Source organism: Rhinolophus sinicus, chromosome 9, assembly GCF_057876585.1.
Source record: "Rhinolophus sinicus isolate RSI-liver-muscle chromosome 9, RSI-T2T, whole genome shotgun sequence".
NCBI lineage: Eukaryota > Metazoa > Chordata > Mammalia > Chiroptera > Rhinolophidae > Rhinolophus > Rhinolophus sinicus.
In genome coordinates, this window is record NC_142509.1 from 22,321,274 (window position 1) to 22,341,129 (window position 19,856).

A 19,856-nucleotide genomic window follows, 5' to 3' on the forward strand; every position below is an offset into this window, starting at 1 on the left:
TTGCCCCTCCTAACACGGCACTGATGGTGTGGACAGACAGATAAGTGATGTATGGGTGATAGGTGTGGCCCCTTTTCCCCCCACACTACCGTACCTGAGGGGAACATGTGAGGACGGCCTCCAGTGGTGTGCCTTGAAGGCAGACAGAGCTTTCTGGTTTTGATTTTGTATTTTTCTTGGGATAGATAATACATTGACTTGGTTCAAAATTGAAAAGATAGGAAAGGATACATATAGTGAAAATTCTCTTTCCCACCGCTTTCCCGGCTAGAGTTCTCCCAGAGGTCACCAGTGTTATTTATTGGTTTCTTGGGAATACTTCCAGATAGAGTTTAGAAATACACCATCAGGTATACACAAATTTCTGTATACACGTAAACATACACGTACACAGTCGATTCTTGTTATTTGCGGTTCTTATGTTCTGTAAAGTCACTGAATTAGCAAGGAAACCATTGCTCCCAGGAGAAATACAGAGTTGGGTTCCTACGAGCCTCTGGTCCCAACATTTTTAGTCTGCTGGTCAACCCATAGCCTTGTTTTACTTGGTGTTTCTGTTTAAACACACCTTGTTTAATATACGTTATTGATTCGTTAACATTGAACTCAGGGCGCCGACAGCACTACAGCTCATGCCTAAGCCAAGCTTCCCTAACACAGGCATTCTCTCCATGAGGCTCTTCACAGCTACTTGCACTTAGGAACACTAGACAGCACTTCAGCACTACACTTGGCCACTTTAAACAGAGAAATCACCCACAAAAAGCACCAAAGTGTGAAAGACATGAGTAGACTGAAAAGGACACTTGTTTATGATGTGAGAATGAAAAGGTAGTGTCGCCTCTTTTGACCTCAGCTGGGAATATATATGTCAGGTAACTCGGATTTTGCACTGCTCTGCATGTGTCTGTGAATGACCGTGAAAGTGCCACGAGCATTGATGTTGGGGTTACAAGTAAATTTTAGCAAGTAGGCACATTTATAAATATGGACGGTAGAAATAACGAGGATTGACTCCATACATATTTCCCTTTCATATATTTGTAAACACTACTGATAGCATACTATACAAATTCAAATTGTTCAGCACCTTGCATTTTTCCCTTGGAAATATATCTGAAGGCCCTGCCGTTATTAATTGCTCCCTGGGGTGGGGAAATAAATCCAGGCTTCTCCTCTGTTGGGTGGCCTGGAGCAAGTTCACCTCACCACGCCCCTTTCCTGGTCTCTGGTACAGGGCTCCTGCAAAGCTTATTGGGTGATGTGGGTAAACTGCCCACCCCAGGGATCAGCAAACAGGAGCCGTGTGGTGGTGTTCTAATTAACTGGCCTGCTCCCTTTGCCTCCTGGGTTCACAGCACAGTTCAGAGCTTTTATAAGAATTCTCGTCTGGTGCTTTGCAGTTGGGAAACCTATTTCAGATTCTCTGTGAGCCTCCTTGTTCTAGGTTCCTAGGCCTCTCCGAGGGACAGGAAACTCATGTTGGCCAGCGTGGTACGTTAGCCCAGCCTGCCTCTGTCCCCTGTGTGGATGGCAGAGGCAGCAGCATCATTGCAGGAGGGCTGTTGGGAGGTGGGAGGAGCTGGGCTCCTGGGCAGAGTCCCAGACCGAGTAGCAGACCAGACAGTGATGAATGACTCCAGGCAGCCAGCTGACCTGGGTTGGGAAGAACTTGGTAAAGAGTCCCTGTGTGGTGGCCGTGCTGATATTGATGATGGTGATGACAGCTGTTGTGTGTTGAGCAGAATACATAATAGATTCTTTGTTTGTTGTCTTACTGAGTTTTCCATGAACCCTGTGAGGTAGTATACCCATTTTATAGATGAGGAAACACTCAGAGAAGTGAAATGACTTGTCCAGGATCACCCAGCTGGGAAGTGATAGAACCAGAGTCCACATGAGGTGTGATCTAACTAGCTCCAAGTCAGCGGCCGTGAATTGCCGTTTGCAAAGCTCACAAGAACCCCCGAAGTAGGCCACACCTCTCCCTCACCAGCTGGCTTTCTCTAGGCTGGACAGCCAGGGGGCTAGAGCCAGGGCCAGAAGCCAGTCCCGGGGCTGCCTCCTGCCTTGGAAATAGCCCACTGCTCCTCTGCCACTGGCTCATGTGTAACCAAATCACAAGGACTCTGCATCACCCATTCCCAGAGAGAGACCACCTCCCCTCCATCCTGCCTCCTGCTGTCATTCCAACCTGTGTACCCGGTAGTTCAGCCCTTTGTTTCTGTAAGTGCCCTCTTGCTGGACAGGCCCAGCATGTGCTGCCAGGTCCACTCCCGCCCTCTTACTGCAGGCCTGTGCCTGGCACAGCCCTGGCTCAGGAGCCTCAGGCTGCCCTCTTTTCCCAGGACTGGCAAAAATGAGATGCAGCTAAGGAAGGACTGTGTGCAGAGGGTTATTCTTTCAGAGATGTCTCTTCAGTCAGCAAGTTTTCCTTAAGGGCCTGCTACACACTGAGTACTGACTGAGGAATAACCAGGGATTCAACTGTGACAGACACGCTCTGCCCTCAGGGGGCTCTCTCCACAGGACAGCCCAGTGGCTGGAAAGCATTTCCAATCCAGTGGGGGACGCGGTGTTGATGGGGGGTGGCGGTGCAGGAGGCTGCAGAAGCCTGTGGGGGCTGGGGTCAGCATGAGTTCAGAGGGGTAAGGAGGTTTTGGCCAAGCCGAGGGCAGCAGGAGGCATGCTCAGGTGAAGGCAGCAGCCAGTTAAGAGGTGGAGGCTGAGCAAGGCCTGGGCAGAGATGGTTCCCACCCTCGGGTAGAAGCGCAGCTCCTCAACGACAGGCTGGCTCTGTGGGCCCCGATGGCCCAGTCCCCTGGGCCGCACTAGCACCACCTCCACTTGTTGACGGTGGTCCCTTTAAGAAGCTTACCAGCTACACGTGTTGCCTTTTTTAAGCTGTGAGCTCCTTGAGGCCTGGGAGGCCGGGAGCCCTGACAGGTTTCTGGGACCCTAAGGCTGGGCAGCAGCTCCTGGCCTGTGTAGTGTTGCCAAGTGGTACAGCGGCCAGCTCCTTCCTGAGTGGTAATGCCAAGGTCCAGGCCACTCAGCACTACCAACACCCCCTGTGGCCTTAGTCCGTGTTCCATGGCCACTCGCAAACCTAGGAAAGCTGTTCTCCACTTGCGGGGCCTTAGAACGCTCTTTTCCCTCTTCAAGGCCCTCATTTGGTTTCCTGCTGTCCCCACCCGAAGCTCACACTCTTCCTTGTCCCCTTTGTCTTCCCGCAGGTGCAGCTGCAGCTGCTGACAGCTATTGTGAAACTCTTTCTGAAGAAGCCGACAGAGACCCAGGAGCTCGTGCAGCAGGTCCTCAGCTTGGCCACTCAGGTGGGTGCCCCAGCCTCCCCACTGTGCCCAGCACAACTCTTGCTCCACAAGGGGCGCTTCAGCCCAAGGAGCCAGACCTGGGTGGTCAGGCCCCTAACAATGCCACTGCTGTGGGTCTGGCCCCAGCATGATCCAGAAGGCCTGCTCCGGGAGCTCGGCCATAACAAATCAAGAGGGAATGGGGTCAGGTGGTGAAATGGAGACCGACTGTCAGTGAGAGAGGAGGGGGAAGTCTGAGAACCAGGGGTTTATATGAGGGCAGGGAGGGCAGACTGCCCATGGAGGGGAGTGGGGACTGGAGACGGGAGCTCGAGTGGAGGATCTGGGAGGCCACGTCCATTCAAGCTGCTCCTTCCCCTTCTTCCCTTTCCCCTCCCCCGGTTGCTCTGCTCTGAGCTTCATGGGCTTCTCATCACCCCCCACAAGGACTCCGACAACCCGGACCTGCGGGACCGCGGCTACATCTACTGGCGCCTGCTCTCCACTGACCCAGTGGCTGCCAAGGAGGTGGTGTTGGCCGAGAAGCCGCTCATCTCTGAAGAGACAGACCTCATCGAGCCCACACTGCTGGACGAGCTCATCTGCTACATCGGCACACTGGCCTCCGTCTACCACAAGCCGCCCAGCGCCTTTGTGGAGGGGGGCCGGGGTGTGGTGCACAAGAGCCTGCCGCCCCGCACCGCCTCGTGAGTGAAGCGGCCCGTCGCGGGCTGAGCCGCCCACCTCCTTCCTCAGTTCAGTAGCTCGGGTTCAGGCCAAAGTGATGTTCCCTGGTGAGGTCTGAGTCTGAGAAAATTAGGGTTCTAGAGACCCCTTTTTGAGTGGTTACTACACACCAGGTGTTGACTAGGTGAGCTCATTGGTGCCCTAGACCAGCACGTAGAGATGTCCCCATTTAACAGATTAGGACAGTAGGCATGGAGAGTGCCTGCTGCTGAATCCCACAGCCAACAAGCTGGGCTCAGGCCTGAGTTTGTCTGATTCCAGAGTCACGTTCTCGCTTTCCTCCTCTGCCACTCCCAGGTGGTGGGTTTGGCTTGGTTGCCCAGTCTTCTGGGGACTGGCATCCAGTCTGCTCTTTAGATTGGGCTAAGTGTTGGAAATACATATGTTCCCTCCTTTCACTCATTCCCGTGAATCTGGATCTCTTGGAAAGCCAAACACATGGATAAGTGGGGGAAGAAGGGGCACGTAGACCGCCCCTTCTGGGACAGTGAGGAGTCGCATGTCCTAGGGGCGGGTCCTGGAGACTGCGGACTCGGACCTCCCTCAGACAGCCCGACCCCCACCCTGCTGACCCTCTTCCGCCTGTGTCTGCAGGAGCGAGAGCACAGAGAGCCCTGAGACAGCCCCTCCTGGAGCGCCTTCTGGCGAGCAGCCGGATGTCATCCCTGCCCAGGGTGACCTGCTGGGTGACCTCCTCAACCTGGACCTCGGACCCCCGGTGAGCGGCCCACCCTTGGCTACCTCCTCGGTGCAGATGGGAGCTGTGGACCTTCTTGGTGGTGGCCTTGACAGCCTGGTACGTCCCGGGAACCCCTCTGGATGACATTGATAATGATCTTCAGAGGCGCAATCATTGAACACCTTTCCTGTGCCAGGCACCAGGTACCTCTGCCTGCGAAGGTGATCATGTAGCTCCCTATTTATAGGTGAGAAAACAGGCTTACAGAGGCTAGCATAGCTGCTAAGTAGCAGGCATAGGACTTAGCTCTTTACCGGGCCCTGAGGCCCAAGGGATTTGGGACAGTGTAGGGCCAGGCCTAGCCCCTTCCTCCAAGTCTGATGCTGCAGGCACCTTGGCCATAGGACAGGAGGAGCCAGACCTGTGTCCTCTTCCCGCCATACCCGGCACCAGCTGGGGGCAGTAGCCCAGCAGGCCTGAGCGAGGCCCATGAGCGGTCAGAGACAGCCCTCCTCCCCTGTAGAAGGGGTGGTGAGACCGGCCTGGGTATCTCCCTGGAACTTCTTCAGGCAGCTGGTAGAGCCAGGTAGAGGGGGCAGCTGGTAGAGCCAGAGCCTCTGTCACTTGGCCATGTCTGGCTCAAGTCCCCAAGGCTGTGACCCAGGAAAGGGTAGGAAGGGCCATGGTACAGGATGTGGGTGGTGGGGTAAAGCCAGAGGGTTAGTGCCCTTCATACAGACGGTCTGGGCCCCTCCTAGGCCTGGCATAGCCTTGCACCAGACTCATCTCAGATAGGGCAGCAGTAACTAATTTTCTCTCTCTCTCTCTCTCTCCCACCCCCCTCCCCCCTCCCCCCTTCCCCTCTCTCTCTTTCATTTCTCTTTGTGTCCTCCTTCCTGGCTTTTCTCTGTGCATGTGGCTGCCTGTTCTCTTCACCCTGCCTGCTTCTGCTTGGAGATGGGGGATGAGCCTGAAGGGGTACGGTTCAACCCTTGTGTCACCAAGCCTTTGTCCCAGCTCCTCCTGAGAGCACTGGCCCAGCATCCCAAGGGTCAGATGATGTCCAAGCAGTCTCTCCCTGCGGAGCCCTGGCCTTCTGTCCAGTGTGCTGGCAGCCTCTGCCTTGACTGTCTGGTGTCTAGCTGCCCCTGGGTCTCCATATCCATGAATTCCTCACCCATCCTCGCCACCCTGTGACAGAGTTGCCTTGTCATCCTGAGGGTTGCCAGCCACTCTGTCCCCACAGCCCCTCTCTGACGTTCTGGAGGGCACACTCCATCTGCTTAGCACAGTCCCAGCATAGCAGTGTGTCTCAGGCACCCCCTTTATCTGTGGGCTGAGTGTTAGCTTGTGAGTGTCCCCAGCCCTTTCCCAGAGGTCACCCCTGAGACTCAAGGCTTGCAGGGTATGGAAGGGCTCGGCCTCTCTTTTCCACCCACTTCACTTGTCTTGTCTCTGCAACTTAGACTTGATGTGATGGCAGCCCTGTGGGACCCCCTCCTGTCTTACCCCCCTATTTTCTGAAGAGCCAGGTGGCTCTGCTCATCCTGGGCCCCTGATGTCCCTGCCTTAGATGCCTGACTCTGACCCCTTGTCTTTCCTTTCCAGATCGGGGGCCCCAACTTCGTGACTCCCCCAGCAGCTGCAGTACCAGCCAACCTAGGAGCACCCATGGGCAGTGGCCTGAGTGACCTCTTTGACTTGACCAGTGGCGTGGGCACCCTGTCAGGATCATACGTGGCCCCCAAAACAGTAAGTACCACCCTTCTTCTTGTGGCAAGAGCAGAGAGAAATTAGAGATTGATGTGTGGGCTCCTTAAATTCTGCAGAATTGGCTCAGGCCAGCAGACATGAGCTCCAGGAGCAGCTGTTAGCCAACACGATGCTGAGGGCAGCAGAGGCTGTGGGAGCACAGGGAGAACATGCTGCATCAGGCATGGGCGGGGTGCTGGGGAAGGGGTCCCCGAGGGAAGCTGGATCTCAGGCCTGTAGACCAAGTCAGAATTAGCTAGGCAAAAGTGGGGAGAGGGCTCCAGCCCAAAATAACAGCCTGTGGAAAGGCCTGGAGGTGAAGGAGAGCCCAGCACCTTCTAGGGAACTGGCAAAAGTCCCATCTGTTTGGAGTAGTGCTATCTGACTCCATGGCCCTCATTGATAATAGACATCTTATAATGCCCCCTTTCTCTTCTATCCTTAAATGAGATTTGTGGACCGTGTACCCACTTACACATGTAATTTCAAAATTAATCAAAAGATGCTCCCACCGCATAGAGGAGACATAAAAGGAAAAGAATAAAATGATGTATTTCAGTGTTGTGAAGGCTTGGGCATGCCCACCCCAGACGATGCCCTCACCAGGCATTACAGGGCTGCCAAGAATATAAAGCCTGGAACTGGCCTTTGGGCAGGTGGCCCTCAGGGAGCTATGTGTTCATTTGAGGTCAGGAGAAGTCAGGGCAGGCTTCCTGGAAGAGGAATCATTCCATCATGGGAAGGACTTTCCCCACTACCTTAGTCATAGGATGTTCAGGATGAGGCTGCTCTCCTTTCAGAATCAGTACGTATGTTGCCTGCATTTTCCTAACAGCATTGTGACTACCTAGAATTATTTGTCCCATGTGTATTTCCCCACCCCACCTGTGGGGATAAATACATTCTCCAAACTTCCTGGTCAAGGGGGATGAGGTTCTCTGTGTACAAGAACTTGGAGTTCCTCAAGCATTTGGACCAGTAGGTAGTGACAGTTCATTGGTTCCTCCAGTAAACAAATGTTCAGGGTTAGTTCTGTTAGAACCTGTGCTAGATTCCATGAACCCACAGTGACCAAGAGAGATGAGGTCCCCATCTCAGCAGTCAGACATAGTGACAGAAAGATAGCCAGTTCTACAAGAACCTGGGGAAGGAGGCCTGATGGAGAGGCGGGGCCCAGGGAAGTCACCTGACAGGAGTTCCTGCTGAGTCATAGCTGAGAACTAAAGCCGTGTGCTTTGCCCTCACAGATTTGTGCAGGAGAAGCAAAGGATGATCAAGGTTAGGAAGTATGGGGGGTGGGTAGGGATGGGCATGGGGAAGCACTTTCCAAACAGAAGGAGTAGCGTGTGTGTGTGGGGACCAGAGAAGCAGGTGCCTGCAGACCCCGGGGAGGGCAGAGCACCAGGCTATAGAAGCCATGGGCAAGTGGGAGCCATTGCAGGGTTGGAAGGGTTTTATAAGGTGCCATGATCAAATTTGCATTTTAAAAGATGACTTTAGCTGCTGTGGAAATTGGGGAGAGGAATTGGGGCAGCCACATGGCAGCCGCCATCTTACCTGGTGAACTCTGATGGCAGCTCAGACACAGGTGGTGCCTGTAGAGAGGAAAGAAGCGGCGGACCTGGCAGCAGATTGGAGGAGGTAGCATTGGCAGGACTGGCTACATAATGGTGGAAGGGGTCACGGTGGGCTGAGGACTGTTGCCCAGATGGCTCCGAGTTTCCTGGTGGTAGCAACTTGAGAGACGGTGGGACATTTGCTGACACAGGGCACCTTGGAGAAGCTGTGCAGGGGGCCTGAGCCGTTTGCCCTGCTGTGGGCTGTCTGAGTAAGAATAGCAGCCTGAGAGGCATTTGCATGTCCACAGGGTGATGCCAGCAGGTGTCCTGCATGGGCAGGGCTTTCATTCCAGCCATTTGCTCAGCAGACACTCCCTGAATACCTCTAGGGAAGGAGTCTGGGGGTGGGCTTCCCTGAGGAGACAGCTCTTAAGCTGAGATTCAGGTGACAGGGGCCGCCAAACAGCAGTGGCAGGCCAGGCAACAGTCCTCTTAGGTCCTGTCCTTGGTCAGACTGGTTTCTACAATTAAAGGCCAGCCCGGCCTTCTTCCAGGGAGGACAGTCTGTGACGCCAGGGTGGCCTGAGGCTCTGGCCGAGGCCCAGGACGGCCTTGGGCTCTCTGCTCTCCTTGGCTGGGAGCCTGCTTGTTCTCGCTTTCAGCCCTGCTTCCTCACTGTTCCTTCTGTGACCTCTGAAGACTTGGGTCAGCCCTTGGGCACACCAGCACCTCCCTCCCCAGAGCTGCTGCATTCCTCTGCCACGCTGTGCTGGTGGCCCTGGGTGGGCCATGCAGGGTCCTTCTCATCTCAGGATACACATGGTCGGCCCCTGGTGATAAAAGCATGTGTGGTCAATCTGGAAGGCACCTTCAGGAGAGAGAGAGGAAGAGAGGCGGAGGGAGAGGGGGCTGTTGAGTTTTGGGGGAGTGGCACACACCGGCACCCCGCCCCCCACCCTCCTTTCTTCCCTGCAGGTCTGGCTCCCAGCCATGAAGGCCAAGGGGCTGGAGATCTCGGGCACCTTCACTCGCCAGGTGGGCTCCATTTCCATGGACCTGCAGCTGACCAACAAGGCCCTGCAGGTCATGACCGACTTTGCCATCCAGTTCAACCGCAACAGGTGAGCCCCCTGAGGCCAGCCTGCCTAGAACCCATGCTGGTGCCTGCAGGCGGGGCTCAGGGCTGCCGGGGGCCTGGTGCCTCTTTTCTGGTGAGGGCAGGTGTTCCTCACAACCACAAGTCAGGCTAAAGTTCTCTAAAGCGGTGATTTCCCTCTCCAGTAACCTCTTTATATGGACTCCAAAGGACCAGGCAGAGGGGGTAGGGCATCTCCTCTTTTTTTGCCTTCCTCCACTGCCCAAAGGGGTATATTACTGACACAGCTCCCAGTTTCAGCCTAGGAGCCTGCCTTTGGCAAGCACCCCACATAACAGGAGCTTGGAGCCCCCTTTCCAGGCCTGAGTTGCTTCCAGCTCTGAGGCGGATGGGGAGTGGGCCTGCCTGCCAGCAAAGGATTAAACTGTCAGACAGGGCCTCTAGGCGCAGTGGCTGCTCCGGGCTCCTCACCCTCTCCAGGTCCCCTGCACTGGGGGTCAGTGGGGAAGGTCTCCTGTCTGGCACCACCAGGGTCTCCATGGACCAGGCCAGCTAGGCCAGCAGGGCTCTCTGGGGAACCAAGCAGCCTCTCCTGATGATTCTTCTTCCTGAGCAGCTCTAGTGATGAGCAAACTGAGCCTCTAAGAAGTTGACTGAAGGGGCTGCTTTCTCAGGGAGAGCCTGCGGGCCAGTGGGTCCTGACCCTCTGTCAGACCAGGGAGGGTGACAGCTACTCATCTTGTGATCTGGCCAGTTCTGGCCCAGAAAGTAAAACCCTGCATGTCACTTGGCAAAGTCACATCCCTCCTGGGACATGGGAATTGGCAGCAGTGACTTGGGCATTCACAGAGTTTCCAAGTGAGAAGCAGCTTAGAGGCCCCTGGTGTTAGATGAAGTTCCTTGAGGGCAGGACGGGGTAAGGCCATGCTTATTGGATCTGCCCAGGGCCGAGCCCAGAGGAGAACGAGGAGCAGAGGTGGGCTTCAGGCCTGCAGCCAGCCTGAGATTCCCCCCGTCCTCATGGCCATTGAGGGCCAGAGGACGCAGGTCAGGAGGTTGTCCTTTTGCCTGGGCTTGGGCCTGAGGTGAGGCTGGCCTGCTGGAGAGGCTTCTTGCCAACCACTGTCCCAGCTCCAGAACCTGAGGAGCCCACCATGTCAGCACTGCTCCCCCTGCCATCCCTGTGGGGGCTTCTCTCTCCCCAGCTTTGGCCTGGCCCCCGCCGCCCCCCTCCAGGTCCACGCACCACTCAGCCCCAACCAGACTGTGGAGCTCTCTCTGCCTCTCAGCACGGTGGGCTCAGTCATGAAGATGGAGCCGCTGAACAACCTCCAGGTGTGTTCCCCGCAGGACCAAACACCCGGTCCTTACCCATCCACCCTCGGGGAGGAGTCTGATGGGAAGGGCTGGGCCTGGCCTGTGTCGGCAAAGGGCTGCATCTGTGAAGTCGGGCTCTAGGCCACAGATGTGACAAGGAGGCCCCATCAGAGGGGACGAAAGGGCATGGTTCCCAGGAAAGGCATGTGAGAGAATCTGCTCAGGTGGGGGGTGCAGGGAGCAGGGCCTTTCCTGAGGCCTCAGAGGTGAGTCAGGCATCGTGGGGACCCGTTCCTAGGTGGCTGTGAAGAACAACATCGACGTCTTCTACTTCAGCACCTTGTACCCGCTGCATATCCTCTTTGTGGAGGACGGGAAGATGGGTGAGTCATGAGGGCACCCGTAGGGTCCCTAGAATGGTAGATTGGCAGCCCCACAGCAGAGTCCATGAGTCAGAGCCTGGAGTGAGGGGCACACCTCCGTCACGGCCCCAGGGTCTCACCGTGCCATCTGTGCCCCCCCCCAAGGGAGCTGTGCCACGCAAGAGCTATCTCACTCCAGGGTTCTCTGCTCTGCCCCTCAGCCTTGCCTGAGCGCTCTAGAGAGTCACCCACCAGCTCCCCGAGGCCGGGAACCCAGGTCATGCCTCACCCCTGATGCCCATCTCCTGTGCCCTGACGAGAATCCCTGAAAAGACTCATCCCAGGGCCCAGAGGACTCACGCCCAGCCCGGCGCTGCGTGGAGCTCTTTGCCCCCCTCATCTCTCACTCAGAGGCCCCATAACGCAGGCTGACTAATGAGTAGGCTGCTTGGGGCCAGAGCAGGGGAAGGGCACCTGTGGGTGCTAAGGAGGAGAGAACTAAGGCCCAGAGGCAGGAAGCCCAGTCCTTTGGGAACTGCAAGTAGCCACCTTCCCAGAGCTGCGGGTTAGCTCCAGGCGGCAGGGCCCGTGCCAGCCCTCAGCATCAAGGTACCCGGCTTCCTGCTGGGTCTTACTGTGTGGGGCCACAAGTTCATCAGCGTGCCTTCTTCCCCGCAGACCGGCAGACGTTCCTGGCCACATGGAAGGACATTCCCAATGAGAACGAAACCCAATTCCAGATCAGAGATTGCCCCCTCAACGCAGGTAGGACTCCTGAGCACCCAGCCCCATCCATACTGCCTCTCGCCTGCACTCCAGGCCCTCCCCCGTTGCTGACCAGGGGGCCTTCTGACACCCAGAGGCCGCGAGCAGCCGGCTGCAGGGCAGCAACATCTTCACAGTCGCCAAGAGGAACGTGGAGGGCCAGGACATGCTCTACCAGTCCCTGAAGCTGACCAACGGCATCTGGGTGCTGGCGGAGCTGCGCATCCAGCCAGGCAACCCCAGCTTCACGGTGAGGGCTCCCGCCCTGCCAGCCCCTGGGCCCTCCCGCCCCATCCCAGGCGCCTCTCCTGCCCCGCCTTCCTCCCAGGCCGGAGGTTGGCTCTGATGGGGGACATTCTAGCCCAGCTAGGCTGGGGTCCCTTTCAGCCTGGTGTCGATAAGCATCAGAAGTGTGTCCCTGGAAAGGGCCTTAGAAAGTCTCCGATTCAATCCCATCAAGTCACTCAGGTAAGACACCAAACTGGGCCTCAGAATAAGGAGTTGAACTAGAAGAGTCTGTAAAAGTGGGCCTGTGAGGTGGCGCCGTTGGCCCGACACCTGCCTGACTGCAGAGTGGCCCTGCTAGGCCAGTCTCTGGCCCTCCTGCTCCGGCCTGCCTGGGGACGCAGCTGGGAGGTCAGTGATTCCCAGCAGCTTGTCCTTTCGACGCTTTGAGTCAGACCCCAGTCAGGACACGGCTTCCACGGAGTGCGTGGTTGTCCTGGAGGCCAAGCTGCTGCTCCAGGCCCAGCGAGCACCAGGCTTTGCTTCTCCCCCTGCACCATCTCTGGCAGGCATGCCTCCCCCTTCCCGAGACGTTGCTCCCGGGCCCCACTGGCAGTGATGGCTCTGTGGTTGGGCTGGGGCTGCTGCAGTGGCTTCGGTGGTGGTGATTTCCGTCTCCCTGTGTTTGGTTGCTGCATGTCCACCTGCCCTGCTGGTGCCCGTGGTGCAGGACTTGGAGGTTAGCGGATTGCTTTTCTCTTCCTCTTTTCCCTCATCCTCCCCAGCCACACCTCGAACACCCCATCTCCTGGTTTGGCTCCAGTGCACCCCTGGCTCTTGCGGCCCTGCCTCACCCTGTTGCTCCCGAAGCCAGGCAGACACGCATGCAAGCGCAGGCAGGAGGGCATCCTGCCCACTGCTGATACCCCAGCGCTTCCCAACCAGGTGGCCCCAACTGAGCTGGTACCCCCACTTCCCAACCTGTTATGCACAGAGCTCTTCAGGAGACCAGAGCCCCTTGGGGCCACTCCTGCTGATGTCCGGAGCTCCACTTCCTCTCCCCCTTCCTAATTGCACCCTTCAGAAGCAGTGATTTTGGCAGAAAGGGTGGTGGCACTTGTCTGTCCTCTGCCTGTGCTCTCCAGGCTCACACTGCATTTGGAACTGAGGCAAAGTTTCTGATGTACTTGGTTCCTGGGTAGGAAATCAGGAAGAACCCCCAGCGCCCCACCATCTCCCAGCCCCCTGCCTCCTCCGGGACCTCAGCCTCCATGGGCTGTGGGGGCCCAGGCAGCTCTGCAGGGTGGGGGCCAGGCCCTCCCTGCCAGCCTCCCGTTGCTGATTCACGCTGCTTGCCGTAGGGCCGTGGTGTCTGGGCTGACAGCAGGTGTGTGGGCAGCAAGTGATTCTGTCCACACCCGGCTGGCTGTGGCGGCCGCCCTCTCCTTCCCCACACATCTGCCCCAGCCGCTGCTGCCAGCAGGCCACGTGTGCACACCGCACTCTTCCATCTGGTTCCCATCCTCTCTGCCCTCCCCACGTGTTCCTTCCCAGGCTAGTAAATGACAACCCCAGAGAGGAGCCGTGGGAATGAGCGAGACCCCTCTCTTCCCCTGCAGCTGTCCCTGAAGTGCCGAGCGCCAGAGGTGTCCCAGCATGTGTACCAGGCCTACGAGACCATCCTCAAGAACTGAGGCCCCGTCCAGTGCCCGCCCCAGCCTTCTCCCAGCCCATTGAGGAGCCCCCCGGGGTTAACAGCACCACCTCCTCCCGGGAGGGGCCAGGGAAGGCTGCTGGCCACCCCTGGGGCTCCCTGGTCCTGACTGCAGGGCCCACTGGGTCCTCAGGGCGGGCGGCACCCCTCCTGGAGTGAAGGCTCAGTGTACTCCGGTGCACAGGGACTCCCCTCTTCCACGGCTGCTGACACTTAGGGTCAGGTGAGGACAGGACCAAAAGAGACAGAGCCAGAGCAGCTGCAGAAGCTGGACAGGAAGACCCAAAGTTCTCTTCCTTTTCTCGACACCTGAGGGCGCTCCCAGCCTGGGGAGCACCATGCCCCCACTTTCTTGGGTTGGTGTTCGTGTGCCTCCCCACCACGCGCTGTCATGAGATGGGCCCTGCCAGGCTGTCCTGGCATGCGTGAAGGGTCCCCTTGGTATCAGGAGAGCAGTTCTTTCAGGGTCTGGGACTCCCGGGGCCTGCACCCCCACACCCCCCCTGCCTGAATCCCCCTAGCCTGGGGCCCAGTGGTTGTCAGTCGGGCCACAGCCTCCTGAGAGCTGACCCACGTGGGGAAGACCAGGCAGAAGCTCCCATAGGCCCTGCCCAGGCTCCTGCTCTCCTGGCAGTTGCACACACACCTACCAGGCTCCCCCCTCTTGCCCCTGAGGACGGTCACTACCTATGATACGTTCCTCGGTGTCCCCTGGGCTCCTGGAGCACAGACAGGGCTAAGGGATGAGGAACTCGGCGAGCAGGCTGCCTCCTGTGCAGGGTTATTGGGGTTTCTCCTTAGTGTCTGCTCCCCTCCGCCTGGCCTCCCAAGTGTCAGTATGTGTGACAGAGCATTAGGTTTTCCTGTTACTGCTGTTTAATAATAAAGATTCTGCTTTTGGCAATCACGGACACTTTTTTCCCCCTCCACCAAATGTCAGAATTGAAATCTGCCTCCTAGTGGAAGGATAGTGTTCTGAGCCCTGCAGTAACTATATCTAATATATATATAAATAGACTATATATTGTATGTTTATTTTCGAAAAGAGAAAGTGAATAAAAATGATGACATCAAGCATATCCCTGGCCAGTGTGTCAGGTGCTGCCTGAGGCTCTTCTGGGTGGGTCCAGAGTCCCCTGGAGTCCAGGGTCCCTGGCCCCTCCCCTGGCACTGCGGACAGCGCCTTTCCCTCCTCCGTGTCTGTAAGTACTGACGTCTGAAGTCTGCTGGTCTCCCTGGAACCTCTCCCATCCTTGATCCCAACTCTGCCCGAGCAGACGCCATCCCTTTTGATGTGGGCCGAGGGCTGACATCCATTTGTTTTCCTCAGCTCCCTGCCATCGGGGAGTTTCCTGGGAGCGGTTGTGGCAGAGGGTGCGGGCGGGCGGGCCAAGCACCAGACCTGTCTGGGCAGGCTGTTCCCCACCCTGCCACTGGCTGCTGCGTGGGTACTAGGCTGGCAGCCGCCCCAGCTGCTACCAAGGGCTGACTCCCCATGTGGCCCCAGTCCTCGCATTGACTTGGCTCCCAGGGAAAGGCAGCCAGACCCTGGGTTGGGCTCCGACAGCAGAGCTGCCGGTTCTCAGTGCCTGTGGCCGGTGGGCCTTCACCCTGCTTCAAAGGGAAGAGTAGCCCCGGTGCCCTCACCTGTTTCAGCCCCAGCCACACTGCCCCGGGCCTACCTCTGACAAACGGCTGCCGTTGCCACTGCCTGGGCCCTGGCATCAGAAGGAGCACCTGGCCCTCTTCTGACTGGGGGTTGCCACGCTGTCTTAGGGACCACAGAGTCGCAGTCAGCCAAGACCCTTGACTATTAATACAACTCTGGTTCCCACCTCACCTGAGAGTCCTCAGGCTCAGAAGGCCGTGCTCAAATATGGCTGGGGTCCCCTCTGGCTGTGAGCCCTTAAGGAGACTGTCATGTGGCCTGCTGTCACCTGCTGCCTGACCCACCCACTGAGTGCACTGCTGGCTCAGCTATCCGGGACCTCACAGAGCTTTCTGTCCCCACCCCTCCACCGCTGAGGGCAGAAGAGTGGACGTGTAAGACAGCTGTCCCCGGTGGGGTGAGGAGGAAAGCTGACGAGAAAGGCTGGCCTGGTTGGACAGAGGGCCTGGGACTGGCAGACACCTTAGGTTCACCCTCCTAATTCAAGTTGTGCTTGGTTCTCAGGAGATTATGGGCAGGACCTTAACCAGAGGTTCCCCTCTTCACCCATACAGCACCCCTTATGAGGGGACCCAGCAGTCTTAATATATTCGGGAGAAACAGGCAGAGAGTATTTGCACTCCCAGTTCCCCCAGCCTGGGCTTTCCCTCGTCGTCGCATCAGGAAAACATGCATCGCCACTGGGGGCCCAGGCCTTTAGGAGAAGTGCTTTCGGGGATATCTAGTCTGCCCTTCTGCTTCTCCCTCCCTGGCCTCAGTGAGAAGCCATCCCGTGCTTCCTCCCCTTCTCGTGTAACTCGCTGGTCCTGATGTGCTCAAGCCTCCCCCGCTCAGGGCCTGACACCTCCAAGACCTTGGCATCCTGCAGGACATTCTCCAGCGCTCTGGGCCTTCCCAGCCAGTTGGGGAATTCAACAACAGCAGCCAGTCATTTCTGGAAGGTCCAACAAAAACCAAGGGCCTCATGGGTGCCCCTGTGTGCCAGCCACTGTGCTAAGGCCTGTGACATGAACTCGTTTTACACTTTTTAATCTTTAACTAGTGGATTGCTGTTTTTGTTTTTTTATGGAGCTTCCAGACCAGGGTCAGATCAGCCACACAAATGGTTGAGGTCTCCCTCCCACCCTTACCCAGTTCTTAGTTTTCCTCGCTAGAGGCAAACTTCATTGCTGGGTTTTGGATTTTCTTCCAGGAATATTCTGTGCATGTATGTAAGCAAATCCATGGAGGTATTTACTTAACAAATGGTAGCACACTCTACACATACACGACCAGCACTTTCCTTATCTTACCTATCTGTACAAATAAACCCACCTCAGTATTCTTTGTGCAAATGGGCGGCCATTAGCCAGTGCCGGCTGGTGGACATTCCGGCTGTTTCCATCTGCTGCCAGTCCAAGCAACTGCAGTCACATCTTCCTTTCCTACACAAGTCCTTGATCGTGGGTGGAAATGTACCTGTAGGATCTAGGCCCCAGATTTGTTAGACCAGAGGACATAAGCATTTTACATTTCATATTTTAGTTCTGTTTTGAAAAGGTAATGCATTCACATCGTTCAAAAGGCAAAAAAGTATATAAGTGAAAAATTCTCATTCCTCTCCCCAAAGAAACCAATGTTACCTTCCAAAGAGACTCAGTGATGGCTGTTTTCTTTTTCCCTTTTAATACACAAATGGTAACATGAAATACACCCTGTTCTGCACCTTATATCTTGGAGACTTTTCCCCTACCGGTCCATCATGGAGAGAGTCCTAATGCCTTTTTATAACAGCTGTGTGGTGTTCCAATGAATGAAGGTACCATCATGAACCAGCACCCCATGATGTCCATTGACTTACACCGTGTCTCCCCAAAAATAAGACCTAGCCGGACAGTTCTAATGCGTCTTTTGGAGCAAAAATTAATATAAGACCCAGTCTTATTTTACTATAACATAAGACCCAGTCTTTAATATAATATAATAATATAATACCAGGTCTTATATTAATTTTTGCTCCAAAAGACACATTAGAGCTGATTGTCTGGCTAGGTCTTATTTTCAGGGAAACACAGTATCTAAGGTGTTGCTAGTACAAGTGATACTGCAAAGAATATTCACTTTCATGCATGGATAACTTCCTGAGATGGAAATTGCAGGGTCAAAGGTAGGTTCATTCATAATTTTGATAGCTGTTGCTAAAAATTCTTCAATTTACTCTCCTAACAGCCAGGAATGAGACACCTATTTCCTCGCCCCCTCACAAACTCAGTGTATTGATGTGTGCCAAACTGATGGGTGAAAAATGATAGCTTACTGTGTTTTAACTCTTCATGTGTTTTTGAGCCATTTATGTGTCCTTTTCTGAGCTGTCTTCATATTTTTTGCCTGTTTTTCTATATGGTTATTGGTCCTTTTTGTCCTGATTTGTCATTATTTCCCTCATTCTATTACTGCTCTTAACTTTTCCTTGCTGAATTTGTTTTTTATGTAGTCTTTTTTTTTTAAGATTTTATTGGGGAATATTGGGGAACAGTGTGTTTCTCCAGGGTCCATCAGCCCCAAGTCGTTGTCCTTCAATCTAGTTGTGGAGGGCACAGCTCAGCTCCAAGCCCACCATCCCATGCGGGAATTGAACTGGCAACCTTGCTGCCAAGAGCTCGCTCTCTAACAACCTGAGCCCTCCAGCCGCCCCTTTATGTAGTCTTAATATCTTCATCTTTCTAATACTTGTCTGATCTTAGTTTTTGCATTTTGATCCTATTCCATCTGGGCTTTATGTTAGGAACAAGGTAGGGATCCAACTTCCTCTTTTCCCAGATGGTTACCCAGTTCTCTCCACACAATTTACTGAATAATTCATCTTTACCCACAGATTTGAAATGTCATTTTTTCATATACTAAAGTTCCACATATATAAGAGTGCTTTTGTGGATTCCGCTGTGTACCAGAGAATTTTCTATTCATTGGTCACTGTGTTTTTTAAAAACTATTGTATCTTTATATTTTCATAATTTATGGAGAATTCACATCCTTATAATGTGAATAATATTTACATCCAAATACAGGAGTACATGCTGTACATTGGTTCATGCTTTCTTTGATGTCTCCTTGTAATATTTTAAGTTTTCTTCATTAAAAGTTCTTGCATGCATATATTTTTTACTTTTTTTATTAAGGTATAGTTGAAAGACATGTACAATTAGTTTCAGGTGTACAATATAGTGACTCAACATTTATTTATATACCTTATGCTGTCTTTAGTAACTAAATCTTAGTAACCATGTCACCGTGCAGTTATCACAATATTATTGACTATATTGGTTTATTTTTGCATAGATTCATGAAGTGTTTCCTTTTTTTTTGCTTCTTTTTATAAATGGACTTCTTCATTCTTTTCCTTATATATTTATGATCTAAACATATATTTGTAAATATATAATATATAGGAATACTATATATTGATAATATAAAATAACAAATTATATAATTTTTCAACAAAACTACAGACTTTATTCAGATTTCACTAGTTTTCCCACTCATGTCCTTGTTCTGTTCCCAGAGCTCACATTCCATGGGGTTGTCATGTCTCCCGAGTTCCCTCTGGTCTGTGACGCTCTCAGGCTTTCATTGTTTTTCATGACCTTAACAATTTCGAGGAATACTAGTCCGGTATTTTGTTGACTATCCCTCATTTGGGTTTGTCTGATGTTTTTCTCATGGTGAGACTGAGGTTCTGGGTTTTTAGGAAGAAGACCAGAGAGGAGGTGCCCTTCTCATCACGTCATCTCGGGTACACACGCCATCAGCATGACTTATCACAGTCACATTAGTCTGGATCACTTGGCCAAGATAGAATTTGCAGCTTTCTTTACTGTGAAGTTACTTTCTCCCCCTTTCTGTACTCTGTTCTTTGGAACCAAGTCACTAAGTGCAGCCTACACTCGGGAAAGAACACGGGGGCAGGGAATAGCGGCATAAATTATTTGGAATTCTTCTGTTATGAAGATTTGTTTCTTCTCCCACACTTACTTATTAAATCATTTACATTAGTTTGGAGTCGTGGATATTTTATAATTCGGGTTTAATCCAAAACCACATTTACTTTTTGCTTAAATTGTTCCAGCTTTGGCCATTGGGAGGTCTTTCAGATAGGCTCTGTGTCCCTTTGACATGCCACCATCCTTTTGTTTCTTTCGCAACTTCCTAACTTTCTGGCATTACAAGATGTTCCAGGCTCATTTTGTATTTGTCCTGCCCCAACCCTAGAATCACCCATTTTTCCAAAAAGCCTGGTTCCTTTTACTGGAGCGTAGCATTAGAAACCAAGATCTGGATGTGCTTGTTTCTGGATGGCACTTTGAGGCCCTCTCAGCTGACAGAACTAGGAAATATCTGTGCATACCGTGTTTCCCCAAAAATAAGACCTAGCCGGACAATCAGCTCTAATGCGTCTTTTGGAGTAAAAATTAATATAAGACCAGATCTTATTTTACTATAAGACCGGGTTTTTATAATATAATCAATATAATATAATATAATATACCGGGTATATAATTAATATAATATAATATAATACTGGATCTTATGTAATATTGTATTATATAAGACCCGGTCTTATATATACATATATATATATATATATTAAGATTTTTTTATTGGGGAAGGGGAACAGGAC

At 53.6% G+C, this 19,856-nt stretch overlaps 1 protein-coding gene and 1 non-coding gene across 9 annotated transcripts in view; both read left to right on the forward strand.

Moving 5' to 3' along the window:
- AP1B1 (adaptor related protein complex 1 subunit beta 1) overlaps nucleotides 1–19,007 on the forward strand; it is a 48,530-nt gene extending 29,523 nt beyond the window's left edge. For 3 of the 8 annotated variants that reach the window (XM_019743076.3, XM_074321855.2, XM_074321854.2), the window contains exons 12-22: nucleotides 3,237–3,335; nucleotides 3,762–4,021; nucleotides 4,656–4,857; nucleotides 5,698–5,718; nucleotides 6,349–6,492; nucleotides 9,027–9,172; nucleotides 10,353–10,482; nucleotides 10,763–10,847; nucleotides 11,505–11,591; nucleotides 11,687–11,841; nucleotides 13,436–14,434. In XM_019743076.3, the coding sequence (XP_019598635.1) occupies nucleotides 3,237–3,335; nucleotides 3,762–4,021; nucleotides 4,656–4,857; nucleotides 5,698–5,718; nucleotides 6,349–6,492; nucleotides 9,027–9,172; nucleotides 10,353–10,482; nucleotides 10,763–10,847; nucleotides 11,505–11,591; nucleotides 11,687–11,841; nucleotides 13,436–13,510 (1,404 nt within the window). In that variant the 3' untranslated portion in view covers nucleotides 13,511–14,434. Of the gene's footprint in view, nucleotides 1–3,236; nucleotides 3,336–3,761; nucleotides 4,022–4,655; nucleotides 4,858–5,697; nucleotides 5,719–6,348; nucleotides 6,493–9,026; nucleotides 9,173–10,352; nucleotides 10,483–10,762; nucleotides 10,848–11,504; nucleotides 11,592–11,686; nucleotides 12,556–13,435; nucleotides 14,610–18,926 lie in introns of those variants that run through there. The other 5 variants (XM_074321858.2, XM_074321857.2, XM_074321856.2 and 2 more) reach the window with 4 other exon arrangements.
- On the forward strand, nucleotides 9,723–9,819 carry LOC141569312 (small nucleolar RNA SNORD125). Its single transcript, XR_012492811.1, has one exon. It is a non-coding gene; the product is annotated as a small nucleolar RNA SNORD125 (small nucleolar RNA).
- Nucleotides 19,008–19,856: the final 849 nt, after the last annotated feature.